This window comes from Paroedura picta, chromosome 6 (assembly GCF_049243985.1).
Source record: "Paroedura picta isolate Pp20150507F chromosome 6, Ppicta_v3.0, whole genome shotgun sequence".
Classification (NCBI taxonomy): domain Eukaryota; kingdom Metazoa; phylum Chordata; class Lepidosauria; order Squamata; family Gekkonidae; genus Paroedura; species Paroedura picta.
In genome coordinates this window covers 122,130,255-122,142,354 of record NC_135374.1, presented here as the reverse complement: position 1 = coordinate 122,142,354, position 12,100 = coordinate 122,130,255, and the positions used below count along the sequence as shown (strand labels likewise).

Genomic DNA, 12,100 nt, shown 5'->3' with positions numbered 1-12,100 from the left:
TCACGTGATCCGGACACTATGCTTCTTTTAATGCAGCCCAATATCCTGTTTGCCTTTTTAGCTACCGAGTCACACTGCTGACTCATGTTCAGTGTATATTGTACTATGACCCCCAGATCCTTTTTACACATACTACTGCCAAGTCTCATCCATCCTATTGTGCAGTCCTTTGTAGCTACCTGAAATTCCCAAATATATCCAAGATTCTATCTGATTCCCCCCCCCCCAGTTTCTTTCCATGAGAAAACCTGGATACATTTGGGAAACCAAAAACACAATTTTTTCCTGATATAGTTTTGGCTTGGGAAGATCGGAATGCATGCCCGTAATTGTGCCCGACACATTTCCTACAGTGGACTGTCACTTTGCAGATTTAGGTTTAAAAGTTAGCTTTTTCATAGGTCTTTTAAAATGAGTTTCTTCATAATGACCAGATAAATATTTCAAACCCTCCTATATTTTATACATATGACCTGACTTTGAGAAAGTCTTGATGATCTATTATCCGCGCAGCTGCTGGTCATGTGAGCATGCTCAGAGAAGCACCCCTGGAATTACATAAGAGAAGTGAAATGGGCTGCCCTTGATGTGCTGCTGCAGAGTCTGTTGTTGTACTCAGCCACTGAGCTCTGCGTAAGGGGTATCATTTAAATCATTTAATTGTATAAATGTTGTCCTTTAACTTGCATTTCAATAGACAATGTTATAAAGAAGACGGCAGCTCAAAAAACCCTGACTGCCCTGTGTGTAGCAAGTCCCTGAACAAGCTGGCTCAGCCTCTGCCCATGGCACACTGTGCCAACTCCCGGCTGGTCTGCAAGATTTCAGGAGATGTGATGAACGAAAACAACCCTCCCATGATGCTTCCAAACGGATATGTGTATGGCTACAATGTAAGTTCTCTCCTCCAGAGTCAGAGGTGCCTGCTGATGTTGGGTACCCTCAGGAAGTTGGCTTTGGAGTAAAACCTTATTTGATGATTTTTTGGGTGGGATGGCAGTTTTATTAATACTCTAAATGAATGAACCTCGCAAAGAGACTTTTGTGGATGGGTTAAGGCTAGATTTATGGCTTCCCTTGGTGTACTGGCCGAAAAAGTCTCTCGAGACAGCTGATATGTTGTGTGGCCACACTATGCTGGCTGTCCTCTCCTAGCCGCCCTCCTCCTGGCTGTGCAGAAGCCTAGAAAATGCAAATGGTGTTGATTCTGTACTGATGTGACTTGACTCCCATTTGGGGCCAGCAAAGATATCACACACTTTCAGTGAAGGACGCAGATTGAAGCCGTTTCTTTCTGGTCGCTGCCGAGGGTTGTAGCAAAAGCAGAACTGTCAAAGTTAAAACTGCACTGAAATTGTGCCAGTGTCATAGTATGATTACAAAAAGGGTACGCAGATATTGGCCACAGTGCTTTTGGCATAAAGTGGATTGTCTTTTCCAGTTCTTGATATTCCAGTTCTTGATATTCTGTAATTCATGTGTTTTATTTAAGCTGCTTATATCTTGCCAAGGTTGCTTACAATGAAATATTAATATCTCAGTTACTGTATAATAAAAATAGTAAACAATCAATAGTAAACAATAAATAGGAGCCCATTAGCAGCAGAAGTAATATTGCTCTCATCTTTTAAGTGCTTTCACAGAATCACAGAATCATAGAGTTGGAGGGGGCCATACAGGCCATCTAGTCCAACCCCCTGCTCAACGCAGGATCAGCCCAAAGTGCTTTAGAGAGAGTAAGTTTTAAGTTGAAGTTGACCAGTTCTATGAAGCCCTACAATACCTTCTAGAAGCAACGCCAAAAAATGATGTGCTTATCATCATGGGGGATTGGAATGCTAAAGTAGGAAGCCAAAAGATAACCGGGATAACAGGCAAGTTTGGCCTTGGAGTACAAAATGAAGCAGGGCACAGGCTGGTAGAATTTTGTCACGAGAATACAATGGTCATAGCAAACACTCTTTTCCAACAACCCAAGAGACGACTCTACACATGGACATCACCAGACGGTCAACGCAGAAATCAGATTGACTATGTGCTCTGCAGCCAAAGATGGAGACGTTCTATACAGTCAGTAAAAACAAGACCAGGAGCTGATTGTGGTTCAGATCATCAGCTTCTTGTTGCAAAATTTAGGCTTAAATTGAAGAAAGTAGGGAAAAGCTCTAGGCCACTCAGGTATGAACTAAATCATATCCCCGACGAATACACAGTAGAGGTGACAAATAGATTTAAGGAATTAGATCTGATAGACAGAGTGCCTGAAGAACTGTGGACGGAGGTTTGCAACATTGTACAAGAGGTAGCAACTAAAACCATCTCAAAGAAAAAGAAATGCAAGAAATCAAAATGGCTGTCTGAGGAAGCTTTACAAATAGCTAAGGAGAGAAGGGAAGTGAAAGGTAAGGAAGAAAGAGAAAGATACACCCAACTGAATGCAGAATTCCAAAGGAAAGCTAGAAGAGAAGATAGGAATGCCTTCTTAAATGAACAATGCAAACAAATAGAAGAAAAAAATAGAATGGAGAGGACCAGAGATCTTTTCAAGAAAATTGGAGATATGAAGAGAACGTTTCATGCAAAGATGGGTTTAAGGAACCAAAATGGTAGGGACCTCACAGAAGCAGAAGAGATTTTAAAAAGGTGGCAAAACTATACAGAAGAACTATACAAGAGCGAGCTTAACATCCCTGATGTAACTGACCTGGAGCCAGACATCCTGGAATGTGAAATCAAATGGGCCTTAGGAGTCGGAGCAACAATAAAGCTAGTGGTGGTGACAGCATTCCAGTTGAACTATTCAAAATCTTAAAAGACGATGCAGTAAAAGTGCTATACACAATATGCCAGCAAATTTGGAAAACTCAACAATGGCCACAGGATTGGAAAAGGTCAGTTTACATTCCAATCCCAAAGAAGGGCAATGCCAAAGAATGTTCAAACTACCGCACCATTGCACTCATTTCTCATGCTAGCAAAGTTATGCTCAAAATCCTACAAGCTAGGCTCCAGTAATATGTGGACTGAGAAATTCCAGAAGTACAGGCAGGATTTCGAAGAGGCAGAGAAAATAGAGATCAAATTGCCAACATACGCTGGATCATGGAGAAAGCTAGGGAGTTCCCAAAGAACATTTACTTCTGCTTCATTGACTATGCTAAAGCCTTTGATTGTGTGGAGCACAACAAATTGTGTCAAGTTCTTAAAGAGATGGGAATACCAGAGCATCTTATTTGTCTCTTGAGAAACGTATATGCAGGTCAAGAAGCAACAGTGATAACTGAACATGGAATCACTGATTGGTTCAAAATTGAGAAAGGAGTTTGGCAAGGCTGTATACTGTCGCCTTGCCTATTTAACTTGTATGCGGAGCACATGAGAAAGGTGGGATTAGAGGAGTCACAAATTGGGATCAAGATTGTGGGGGGAAATATCAACAACCTCAGATATGCAGATGATACCACTCTAATAGCAGAAAATGAAGAGGAACTAAAGAGCTTGGTGTGGGTGAAGGAGGAAAGTGCAAAACTTGGCTTGAAACTCAACATCAAGAAAACGAAGATCATGGCATCCGGCCCTCTCAATTCCTGGCAAATAGATGGGGAAGAAATGGAGATAGTGACAGATTTTATTTTCCTGGGTTCCAAGATCACTGCAGATGGGGACTGCAGCAAAGAAATTAAAAGATGCTTGCTCCTGGGGAGGAAAGCTATGGCAAATCTAGACAGCATCCTAAAAAGCAGAGACATCACCCTGCCAACAAAAGTGTGTTTAGTCAAGGCTATGGTATTCCCAGTTGCAATGTATGGCTGTGAAAGTTGGACCATAAGGAAGGCCGAGCGTCAAAGAACTGAGGCTTTTGAACTCTGGTGCTGGAGAAGACTCTTGCGAGTCCCTTGGACTGCAAGGCGAACAAACCGGTCAGTCCTAGAGGAGATCAGCCCGGACTGCTCCTTAGAAGGCCAGATCCTGAAGAAGAAACTCAAATACTTTGACCACCTCATGAGAAGGAAGGACTCCCTGCAGAAGAGCCTAATGCTGGGAGCGATTGAGGGCAAAAGAAGAAGGGGACGACAGAGAATGAAGTGGCTGGATGGAGTCACTGAAGCAGTTGGTGCAAACTTAAATGGACTCCGGGGAATGGTAGAGGACAGGAAGGCCTGGAGGATCATTGTCCATGGGGTCGCGATGGGTCGAACACGACTGTGCACCTAACAACAACAAGTTTTAATTGTTGCTTCTGGGCTGTTGGTGCGGTGGGACTGCCTGCAGATGGTGTTAATCGACAGTGTGCTGGCAGATTCCTCCCTGGTTGCCCTCCACCTGGTCTCTGAAAGTGCGAACATTGGGATGAAACCCTCTAGGGTAGATTCAAGATGAGGTAGAGGTTTCTATTAGAGAAGGCCCTTCCAGTACTTGTGTTCCGAGTCTTTGGTCGATGCCAGTATTTAAATGTGCTCTTTTGGTGAAATACATGACTGTTTGATGTATTGTTGATTAGTTTAATGTAAACCGCCCTGAGCCTTCGGGGAGGGCGGAATGAATGAATGAATGAATGAATGAATGAATGAATGAATGAATGCATTCCAGTTACCAGTCTGGTCCCTAAATTCTGAACTAGCTGATATTTTGAGACAGTTTGCCAAGGGTTGCCAGATGGACTCTGCAGTACAGAAATTTAACCTGAATGTCTATAAACATCTAAATAAATAAATGAAATAAATATCTAGGGACCCAACCAGGTTTTATTAAAAATGTTTTGTTCCACAGAGCAGTTGGAAGGGTTGGCCTCAACACCCATTGGATTTAAAACTACAGAAGGTTCAAGATGATTGAATGAGCAGTACTTCAGTTTTAAATTGTCTTGATTCTTATTTTCTTTTCTTTCCCCTCCAGTCTTTGCTTTCTGTTCGTCAAGATGACAAAGTAATTTGCCCAAGAACCAAAGAGGTCTTCAACTTCTCACAAGCTGAGAAAGTCTACATCATGTAACTCCCTTGTACAAACTGCCGCTGGAATTTGACACATATGTTCTGGCCTGTCCTTAGAGCAACATCTTGTGTGTGGCAAAGAGACCTGCCATCTTGTGAGGGGGGAGGGTCAGATTTGTTGGTGGCATTTTTTATTGCGACCAAAGATCAATTAGCAACAATATACACTCTCAATGCGAGGAAGTATGACTAACAGTCTGTACTTGGAGGGAACCAATTTTGAATGCTTGGATTTTGTAACAGTAATTGGACTCAGTAATTGGACTCAATTGCAGCCTAATCAAAAATGGACCAGTTCACTTGAGAGAGAAAATTGCAGTGGCTCCCCAAAGGGTCATGCCTCCCTTCAGTCCTGTTTTCAGCATCTCCACTGTGTGCTCATGTTGGGGAAACTAAGATTCAAAAGAGTGACATATGCAAATAAGTGGTGTGTGGCACACCAGGGGGTTGCAGCCCGCTGCAGCTTCTGAATCTGTGTCCCCTTTGTGGCACCAGGTGTGCTTGTATCCCCTGGAAAGGTGGTGGTGTGTTGCCACACAGGATGCAGACTGGAAACATGTCTGACATAAATATGGGCAGTGTGAAGTTGGCCTTGGTGTGCTTCATTTCTCTGTTCACTGCTGCTGAAGCTTTTGTTTTTGATCTTTCTTTCCGCCTTTTAAATGTTTCTCTATGCCATAGTAGTTCATCATGGGACAGATGCTGCCAGAAATGACACAAGGCTGACTCTATCAGAAGAGCTAGAAATTCCTCTGAAGGGAGATAGAAGTATTTCTTCTCCCAGTCTCCTTTCCAGAAACCCTTCCCTCTTCATGCATAAATACAGATGCAACTGAGAACATTACAGGCATATCACACGGCTTGTTATGTCCATTTCCCAGTTTACCATAGTGTTAAAAGTCCTTATTAGTTACTACATGCATAGGATTCAATATCAAACCATTAGTGCTACTGCCTTATTTCTTGCTTTGAGAATGTACTCACATTTTAAAATCAACCTTAAATATTTGGCAAGTTTTTGAAGATGGCTTGCAGGCTAATTATGTAATTTTAGGGTATTCATTACAGAAGAAATTAGTTCAATTCTAACAGCTACAAATCACATCCATATCACTCTCCAAATAAAACCATTGTAATTAAAATCATACAGTAGGAGTTTGTATTTAGCATTTATTTTTGCATGTTGATGTTGATTAGCTAATAAAGACTGTAAACAAACCTTACTCATTGTTGCTGCCTGTCCTTTTGTAGCATGGATGGATTACAAAAATGCTTACTCCACTGAGAATTGTGCCATGAGCACTATGCCTAAGCCTCATGCCATTGCTGTCCTGTTCTATTGTTTGTTAGCCTGTGTCTGACCCCACATGCTTAGGAGGCACAGAGGTTTCCCCCATTGCTCTCCATTTCAGAACCTTGTGACCCCTGGAAACTCGTGTTACACGCTGCTTTTTATGCTGTGGTTTGTTTTAAATGTTGACAATTTATGTCACTGTTTTTAACTGTTTCCAGCAGCAGCCTACAATACAGGTTGGTCATAAATTCCCTAAATGAGCCCATCCTGATGAGTAGCTGTGTGGATCAGGGTGGCAAAGGGGTGCAGTCGCTCCTTGGTGCTCCGCTTGAGGGAAGGGCAGAGGCCCTGGTGTCTTGTTACACCCCTCCCCCCCCCCCCGGGCTTCACTGGCTATTCCTAGGGGTGTCTGCCTGCCTGCTCTGCATCGCACGTTGCCAGTGGGGCATGATTTCCTGGGCCCTCCTCTGGCTACGACAGGCCTTACCCGCCGAGGGGCGCTTGCAGCGCTCGCCCCTTCCTGGACCACCGGGCCTGGCCAGGAGGAGCGGCCGCGGCGGGGCGAGTCCAGCCGGAAGGAGGCAGCAGGGGCAGCCCATGCCCGGCCCTGGTCACGCTCCCGCGGGCCCTTCCGGGTCGTCGCGCGGGGATGGCGTCATCGCCCTGCTCCCTCCTTTCCTTCCGGCGATGGAGGCGTCGCTGTCGGGGCTGGTGGAGGCGCTGGCCACGGCGGGGGGCCCGGAGCCCGACCCGCAGCGCATGAAGGAGCTCAAGCGCCGCTGCAAGTGAGGGCGGGCAAGGGGGCGGCGCCACTTCTCCTCTCCCCCCCCCCGTCTCTCTCCTCAGGGCCTGCCCGGGGTGGGTGGGGGGTCTGAGGCGCCTCCCTGTCTTTGCCCCCTCAGGGCGTGCCCGGGGTGTGTGTGGGGGGGTCCAGGGGGGGTCTGAGGCGCCTCCCTGTCTTTGCCCCCTCAGGGTGTGCCCGGGGTGTGGGGGGGGGGTCCAGGGTGGGGTCTGAGGCGCCTCCCTGTCTTTGCCCCCTCAGGGTGTGCCCGGGGTGTGGGGGGGGGTCCAGGGTGGGGTCTGAGGCGCCTCCCTGTCTTTGCCCCCTCAGGGTGTGCCCGGGGTGTGGGGGGGGGTCCAGGGGGGGGGTCTGAGGCGCCTCCCTGTCTTTGCCCCCTCAGGGTGTGCCCGGGGGGGTGGGGGGCGGTGTGTGGGGGGGTCCAGGGTGGGGTCTGAGGCGCCTCCCTGTCTTTGCCCCCTCAGGGTGTGCCCGGGGGGGTGGGGGGCGGTGTGTGGGGGGGTCCAGGGTGGGGTCTGATGGCGCCTCCCTGTTTTTGCCCCCTCAGGGCCTGCCCGGGGGCGGCGTGCGGGGCGTACGAGGCTCTGCGGGCGCAGCTGTCGGCGGGGCACAGCGAGGTGCGGCTGGGCGCGTTCCGGGTGCTGGAGGCGCTCTTCTGCCGCTCTCACGCTCTCCGTGCCCGCGCCGCCGCCGACCTGCCCACGCTGCTCGCCCTCGCCGGCCTCGCCCCCGACCCCGCCCGTGCGCCCCCGCCGCCGCCGCCTGCCGCCGCCGCCCGACAACTCCGCCGCGCCGCCCTGCGCGCCCTCCGCCGCTGGCACCGCCGCTACGCCCCGCACTACCCGCCGCTCCGCCTCGCCCCGCGCCTCCTCCGACGGCGGCACCAGGTGAGAGGGGGGGAGGGGGCCGCCACTGCAAAAGCCCCCCACGGAAGCCAAGGACGGGGGGGGGGGGAGACAGCTCGCCCACCCAGGCCCATCTAGTAATTGGGCATAGGGCAGCCCCCACCCAGCGTGCCATTGCTGCATGACCCCCTCCTCCCTTTTTCTCCCATAGAGAACTTGTAGGGCTACAAAACTGAGCGGCAGCGTACCAATCTAATAAACAAACAACTAAGTAAATGGCCTAAGGTGTGTGGGCAAGAATAGCGGCCTCTTCATGGTTGCCGTCACACACATTGGTTGCATTTTTAGGTGGACTTGGAAGATATAAGTGCCAGAAGTGTTGTTGAAATAAGGAGGAGTGAAGAGCGACAGAAACGATTGGATGTTATTTACAAAAACAAAGCCCAAAGAGCTGAAAAAGAACTGGAAGGTAAGTTTGTGTGTGGGAGAAATATCTTGACATGGACATAGGTCTGCTGTAGCACCTGCTGCTAACTAGAAGAAGAAGAAGAGTTCTTATATGCCACTTTTCTCTACCCAAAGGAAGCTCAAAGTGGCTTACAGTCGCCTTCCCTTTCCTCTCCCCAAAACAGACACCCTGTGAGGTAGGTGAGGCTGAGAGAGCCCTGAGATTACTGCTCGGTCAGAGCAGTTTTATCAGTGCTGTGGTCACCCAGCTGGTTGCTTGTGGGAGAGTGCAGATTTGAACCCAGGATGCCAGATTAGGTCCGCACTCCTAACTACTACACCAAACTAACTCAAGAGCTGAGCAGTGGCTCTCGGCTAAGATCAAATAGGGCCTCCCTCAGTGAAGTGAAACAGAAAATGTTGACACCGGCAGGAATGCAGAAGCTTCGTTGCAGTTGTAGTCATTAGGACAATCCAGAAACCAACAGTGTGAATAAATTGTCCAGGCCCCAGGCAAACGGAGCCTTGTTAGGGATCTTCTAGTTTCTCTTTTCTCCGTAGAGCAGGACTGCTCCTATCCAGCTGACTCAGTGCAGGAGAAAGTGGATTTCTTCATAGTTTTGCAGTGCCTTTAGTTTGGCAATGAGACTTTTTTGGGGTGGGGGAGAAGGGAAACAAGTTAGCATTACATGAGGAGTAAATTTTGTTGTAGGTTGGAGGTCCCTGAAAGAAAAACCATTTAGAGTGTTCATTGATGCTCTCTATTGTATATCACTTCACAGATATGTCCCCAGAGATCGGAGCTGTGCTGACAGAGATGGAGAATTGCTTTCAGCTTCTCATGCCCGATCCATTTGACTTCACGGTGGATGATACTGAAACCGCAGACCAGCAGGTTGTTGAAGGTGCCCAGTCTGCCTGTTCCTCTGTGCAGGCAGTAGATCCTCAGGTTCCTTTCCTTCAACAAATGGGAGATGAGCAGCCCTGTTGCAGCAGGGACCTCCCTTCCAATTTTTGTGCTCCAGAAGTTGATAACAGAGACTCTGATAGTGAAGCAGAGGAGGATGCTGGCAGAGAAGATTCTTCAGCATCTGACTTGCCTTCTGGTTGCTTTGGTGGGGATGGTGATGACGACAGTGCAGCCTTTGTTCGGAGTCATGGTCTCGGCTCTCATAAGTACACTCTCAGTCTTCAAATCTCTACAGGTATCTGTACCCAACTTCAGGCCAGTATTAATTCCAAGTTCTGCTTCTACTTGCAGGTTGTTTGACAGCTGTCAATAGGTAGTTCTATGTTTCATCAGCATGCAGGAAAACTTTTCCAGACAATATATCAGTCAGAACTGCTGTGTTGAGTGTTCACACCTCATGTTGGATACGTGGGACGGCATGGGTTGGCATGCAGCTCAGCCCTGTTTCCCAGCAGTTACCCTACAACAGCTACTGAAGGTGGTCTTAGAACTGTGCAACTCCACCTTTTTTTTCAAGAATACCTAGACCAATTTCAGGCCAGTGCAATCTTGTTTTTAGTAAGGAAACTGGTTCAATGTATCTTTACCAGTTTGGTGTAGCGAGCCAGTTTGGTGTAGTGGTTAGGAGTGCGGACTTCTAATCTGGCATGCCAGGTTCGATTCTGCGCTCCCCCACATGCAGCCAGCTGGGTGACCTTGGGCTCACCACAGCACTGATAAAACTGTTCTGACTGGGCAGTGATATCGGCGCTCTCTCAGCCTCACCCACCTCACAGGGTATCTGTTGTGGGGAGAGGAATGGGAAGGCGACTGTAAGCCACTTTGAGCCTCCTTTGGGTAGGGAAAAGCGGTATATAAGAACCAACTCTTCTTCTTCTTCTTTACACACACACACACACACACACACTGTGCACCATTCCTAAGCAGAAGACATGGGTGTGCAACTTCCTTGAACCTCTCCCTGGTTCTCATACCATCACTGGGCTGCATGGTCTAGTCCAGGAGCTAAGATATTCATGAGGGTGCGGCACTTTTCTCCATTGGTTCCTTTCTGATATGGGTCCCCTGGTTCTTTAAAGTGTCATCCACAAGAGACAAGGCTTCTCTTGAGCAGATTTAGGAAAGGCATTGGATTTTCTGAACAAGTGACGCAGCATGGGTTGCATGAAGCTCAGTCCACGCAAGGTTGTGGTGCTGTTGGTTAAGATGTGAAGCAATAATACACTATTGAAGAGTTAGGCATTTTCAGTGCTATAAAGTTTAACTCGGTATCTAAATATGCTGGAGATACCCGTGAGACAGTTTAACTCATGTGATAGGTAGAAAAAAGGGGGGATCGAGAAAAATAAATTTTGGGAAAGAAACAAGATTCTTCATCTAAAGCCGGGTTTGTTTCCCCATTCCTCCCACACATGAAGCCAGATGGGTGACCTTGGGCTTGCCACTGTACTGATAAAGCTGTTCTGACCAAGCAGGAATCTCAGGGCTCTCTCCCCCTCCCTCACAGAGTGTCTGTTGTGGGGAGAGGAAACGGAAGGTGAATGTAAGCGACTCTGAGACTCCTTCAGGTAGAGAAAAGCAGGATGTAAGAACCAGCTCCTCTTCTACTTCGTCTAAAGTGCAGTCCTTGGCAATGTTCTTAATTTTGCTGGAAGAAAATTAAGTCTTTAATGTACTGTGTTATAAATTATAAATAGAACAAAGTTGTAATCTAGCGGCACCTTTAAGACCCCCCCCCCAAAAACCAAAAAGTTGTATTCAAGATACATCTGAAGAAGTGTGCGTGCACAGTAATGCTCACACTTTGAATAAAACTTTGGCAATCTTAAAGGTGCCCCTTTGTTTGGCTGCTTCAGACTAACACTGCGACCCACCTGAATATGTTATACTGTAATGTGTGCAGTTCTGGAGGCCTCACTTAAAAAAGGACATAGACGAAATTGAGAGCTTGCCGAGGAGAGCAGCAAGGATGATCCGGAGCATGGGGATCAAGCCCAAGTAGGAAAGGCTGAGGGACTTGGGAATGTTCAGCATGGAGAAGAGGAGGCAGGGAGGGGAAATGATTGCTCTCTTTCAGTTTTTGGAAGGTTGTCATTTAGAGGAGGGCAGGGAAAGGTTCCTCTTGGCAGCAGAGGATATGATACACACTTTAAACTAGTAATTCAGTTTAAACTAGTAATTCAGCAGTGGAATCTATTGCCTAAGGAGGTGGGGATCTCATCACTGGCGGTCTTCAAGCTGTGGCTGGACAGAGACTTCCCCTGGATGCTTTACGCTGATCCTGCATTGAGCAGGGGATGGGACTAGTTGGCCTGCATGGCCCCTTCCCCCTCTAGGATCCTATGAGTCTAGTTCAGCAGTGGAATGGGCTGCCTAAGGAGGTGAGGAGTTCCCCCTCACTGGCAGTCTTCAAGCAGTGGCTGGACAGATCCTTCTCCTGGATGCTTGAGGCTGATCCTGCACTGAGCGGGGGTGGGACTAGATGGCCTGTGTGGCCCCTTCCCACTCTAGGATTCTATGAGTCTAGTTCAGCATTGGAAGGGGCTGCCTAAGGAGGTGGGGAGCTCCCCCTCACTGGCGGTCTTAAAGCAGCGGCTGGACAGATCCTTCTCCTGGATGCTTGAGGCTGATCCTGCATTGAGCAGGGGGTGAAACTAGAAGGCCTGCATGGCCCCTTCTCCCTCTAGGATTCTATGATTCTAAATAAAACTATATATGTAGTTTGGGCAGTAAAATACGTTCATAAAGAATAGA

General features: G+C 48.0%; 2 protein-coding genes across 6 annotated transcripts in view; both read left to right on the top strand.

Moving 5' to 3' along the window:
• The window catches only part of MAEA (macrophage erythroblast attacher, E3 ubiquitin ligase), a 33,068-nt gene extending 26,854 nt beyond the window's left edge, over positions 1-6,214 (top strand). For both annotated transcript variants that reach the window (XM_077344036.1, XM_077344035.1), the window contains exons 8-9: positions 698-893; positions 4,897-6,214. In XM_077344036.1, coding sequence (XP_077200151.1) covers positions 698-893; positions 4,897-4,992 — 292 coding nt within the window. In that variant the 3' untranslated portion in view covers positions 4,993-6,214. The remainder of the gene's footprint in view (positions 1-697; positions 894-4,896) is intronic.
• Positions 6,215-6,933: 719 nt separating this feature from the next.
• The window catches only part of UVSSA (UV stimulated scaffold protein A), a 96,473-nt gene continuing 91,306 nt past the window's right edge, over positions 6,934-12,100 (top strand). For 2 of the 4 annotated variants that reach the window (XM_077344030.1, XM_077344034.1), the window contains exons 1-4: positions 6,934-7,070; positions 7,632-7,971; positions 8,278-8,398; positions 9,159-9,581. In XM_077344030.1, the coding sequence (XP_077200145.1) occupies positions 6,973-7,070; positions 7,632-7,971; positions 8,278-8,398; positions 9,159-9,581 (982 nt within the window). In that variant the 5' untranslated portion in view covers positions 6,934-6,972. The remainder of the gene's footprint in view (positions 7,071-7,631; positions 7,972-8,277; positions 8,399-9,158; positions 9,582-12,100) is intronic. The other 2 variants (XM_077344031.1, XM_077344032.1) reach the window with 2 other exon arrangements.